The sequence below is a fragment of the Dipodomys ordii genome, unplaced genomic scaffold, assembly GCF_000151885.1.
Source record: "Dipodomys ordii isolate 6190 unplaced genomic scaffold, Dord_2.0 Scaffold268, whole genome shotgun sequence".
In the NCBI taxonomy this organism is placed as follows: Eukaryota; Metazoa; Chordata; class Mammalia; order Rodentia; family Heteromyidae; genus Dipodomys; species Dipodomys ordii.
The window spans coordinates 28,927-32,168 of record NW_012267484.1 but is presented as its reverse complement, the minus strand read 5'-3'; the positions used below and the strand labels follow the sequence as shown (position 1 = coordinate 32,168).

Genomic DNA, 3,242 nt, shown 5'->3' with positions numbered 1-3,242 from the left:
AGTCGTGGGGCCTGAACTCTGGGCCTGGGCGCTGTCCCTCAGCTCTTCAGCTCAAGGCTAGCGCTCTACCACTTGAGCCACAGTGCCACTTCCAGCGGTTTTTCTTCTTGCTTATGTGGTGCTGTGGAATCGAACCCAGGGCCTCAGGCATGCAAGGCAAGCGCTCTACCACTGAGCCACCTTCCCAGCCCGCACACAGCTCTTTAAGACGCGGTGTCCCGCTCTCCTGGCTGCTGTCTGGAAGCAGGGTTCTGTGATTGGTTTCTGAGGCGCTCAGACGAGTTCTAATGCTCCATTGTCCATTCTAGCCAATGGTGCCCGGGTGCAGTTGTCCATATCACCGTCAGTACCTTTCTGTCGTCTGGGCGGATTAGGATCTGGACTCAGCCCCAGGTGTGCTGGGCAAGTGCTTACCACCTAAGGAGCAGCCCGGTCCTTTTTGCTTTCTCAGTGAGGGGCCAGGCTTTCTGTCCACGGCTGTTCTCAGGCTGTGACTCCCATCAAGCCTCCCAGGCCGCTAGGATTACAGCGTGAATCATCAAACTGCTTGATCAGGCCAGCCTTACACGGAAATCTCAAGCACCTGGGATTTCAGGCATAGGCCCCTGCGCTCAGTGATACTTGATGATACCTCTCTGTGCTTCCTTTTATTGTTATGATTTGGATTTTTTGAGATGCGATCTTACTACGTAGCCCAGGCTGGCTTTGAACCAGTGATCCTCCTACCTCAGCCTCCTGTAAGTGTGCACCACCTTATTTGATTCCTTCCTCTCTTTCTTTCCTTCCTTCCTTCTCCTTCCCCCCTCCCTCCTCCCTCCTCCCTCCCTCTCTCCCTCCCTTCCTCTCTCTCTCCCCTTCCTTTCCTTTTCTGCCTTCTCGAAGTGGCCTCTGCTCCCCACCCCGCCGCAGTGCCCATGCTGGCCTCGGCCCCAGGCCCTCAGGCCCCCCGGCCCCCGGCTGGGCGTTCAGGAAAGCTCTTCTGCTTTGTGTCCTGCTAGTCTGTGTTTCCAGGGCCCTTCCTGCCCCACTCTGACCCCACATCCCTGGCTCGGACACTAAGCAGCAGCCTCCTCCTGCCCCTGTCCACCCCTTCCCCGCGTGTTCTGTGAGGAGCCCAGGTTCACCCCGCACTGGCCTCTCAGCCATCGTCCCCTGGGTGGGTCTGGGCCCCCATGCAGAGAGGCAGGATGCCCCACCAGGGCGGGGCTCCGGCCTGGGACCTCCTCATCCCCACCGAGCCCCTCGGCCTGCACACGCTCAGCTGCCCGAGTCTGAGCTGCAGTGAGTGTCCTGTAGGCCCGGCCAGCTGTGGAGACAGAGCAGGCCCACGGGTAGAGCACATGCTTTGTGTATGCTAGCAATGATGACGACAATGACGATAATAATGAGGAGACAACGTGTCTGTCTCCACAATGCAGTGTGTGGAGAGGTGGAGCTGAGCCTGGCCAAGGTGATGCATGCAGGGACGCACGCTTCTTTCTTCAATTTAAAACTCAAACAGTGAATTGGTAGCATTCAGATTAAAAATAATCCCACGTCAGGCAGTATTTTCCAGAAAAGATACGATTACCTACTGAAATAAACCCCAGATAAGAGTAAGCTGAGCAGCGTGGAAGGTGCCCCGGACGGATTAAGGGAGAGAAGAACAAAGCTCCAGAGTGGACTGGATTGCCCAGTTCTCGCTAAGAGGAGCCATGTTCTCTAGCTACTTTTTAAAGTTTGAACCGTCACGAGTCTAAGGCGATGTGTACTGGTGCTGCGGACAGGGTCCTGGACAGAGAGAAGACATCCAGTGAAAAGCAAGGACTTGCAGGACACGCACAGGACATGTGCGCCCGTGTCACCGGCTGCTAAACAGAAAGAGCTGCAGGACGGAGGCGGGGGCCAGGCGGGCAAAGCTCAGAGCTGCAGGACGGAGGCGGGGGCCAGGCGGGCAAAGCTCAGAGCTGCAGGACGGAGGCGGGGGCCAGGCGGGCAAAGCTCAGTCTCAGCTGACAGCGTGCGGCAGCACACACAGGGGCTCGGTTGACCGTGTCTTCTCTTTACAATGGTGTGGGGTGAGGTGTGTGTGAAAACCTCTCTTGGGAAGTGAGCCTCTGTGGCACCAGCGTGGTGCCTGGGCTGTGGCGCTAGCCCCTGAGCTGGGCCTCCTGCTAGGCAAGCCCGCTGCCACTCCCTGCCACGGTGATGAGGTTACAAAGCTGCTGACTCTAGATGGCCGTGGAGCAATGCGCCATACACAGAGGTACTTCGCAAAGCAGGATCACACCGTGCGCGGCAGAGCGTTGTGACTTACTGTTATTTTGGTGTCAGTTCTGGGACTCGAACTTGGGGCGTGGGCACTATCCCTGAGCTTTTTGTACTCATAGTACTCTACCACTTGAGCCACAGTTCCACTGCTGGCTCCTTTTTTGTTTTTTAAACAAAGAGTCTCACAGACTTTCCTGCTCAAGCTAGCTTTGAACCCTGACTCTCAAACCCCAGCCTCCTGAGTAGCTAGGATTACAGGCATGAGCAGCAGTGCTCAACTGTAATTTGCTTTTATCACATGGTGTCACTGTTTTCTGGTTAGATAAGTACACTTGTGTGTGCGAGCTTGCCTCACTCGACTGAATTGCACTCCAGCCAATTAACTGTCGGTGAATCCTCTGTCGGTGAATCCCCGACTTGTTAGAACAAGCATCTGTGTGGCCGTCTGGGGCTGGACGCTGGGCCCTGGGGTCCAGCGTCCAGCCCGGTGATGCTCTCCACGCAGGCCTGGAGCGTGGGGCCGGGGCTGGGGCCCAGGCCTCCCCAGACACACACCGGCCACCTGTGCTCTGTCCGCAGGGCTGGACATCCACTTCATCCACGTGAAGCCCACCCAGGTGCCCTCGGGCCGGAGCCCGGAGCCCTTGATGATGGTGCACGGCTGGCCTGGCTCCTTCTACGAGTTCTACAAGATCATCCCGCTGCTCACAGACCCCAGGAGCCACGGCCTCGGCGACCAGCAGGTCTTCGAAGTCATCTGCCCTTCCATCCCTGGCTACGGCTTCTCCCAGGCCTCCAGCAAGAAAGGTAGGGGCTGTGGCCGCCCCACGGGCCGGCCTGGCCAGCGGAGGGACGGTCGCGGAGGCCTGCCCGCGGCGGCGAGGGCGTGGCAGCAGAGCTCTCCCCCTGAGCATGGCCCAGACCCTCAGCCCCGCCTCCTGCAGCTGCGGGACCCCACCTTGGGGACAACCCCCCCCAACGTGAACCATCAC

General features: G+C 58.4%; 2 protein-coding genes across 2 annotated transcripts in view; one reads left to right on the top strand and one right to left on the bottom strand.

Moving 5' to 3' along the window:
* LOC106001116 (CSC1-like protein 1) overlaps positions 1-3,242 on the bottom strand; it is a gene marked incomplete at its 5' end in the record, with an annotated part of 44,481 nt that overhangs the window by 12,318 nt on the left and 28,921 nt on the right. The window lies entirely within an intron of this gene.
* LOC106001117 (epoxide hydrolase 1-like) overlaps positions 1-3,242 on the top strand; it is a 21,519-nt gene that overhangs the window by 14,244 nt on the left and 4,033 nt on the right. Inside the window, exon 4 of the mRNA XM_013036251.1 lies at positions 2,830-3,057. Within this exon, the coding sequence (XP_012891705.1) occupies positions 2,830-3,057 (228 nt within the window). The remainder of the gene's footprint in view (positions 1-2,829; positions 3,058-3,242) is intronic.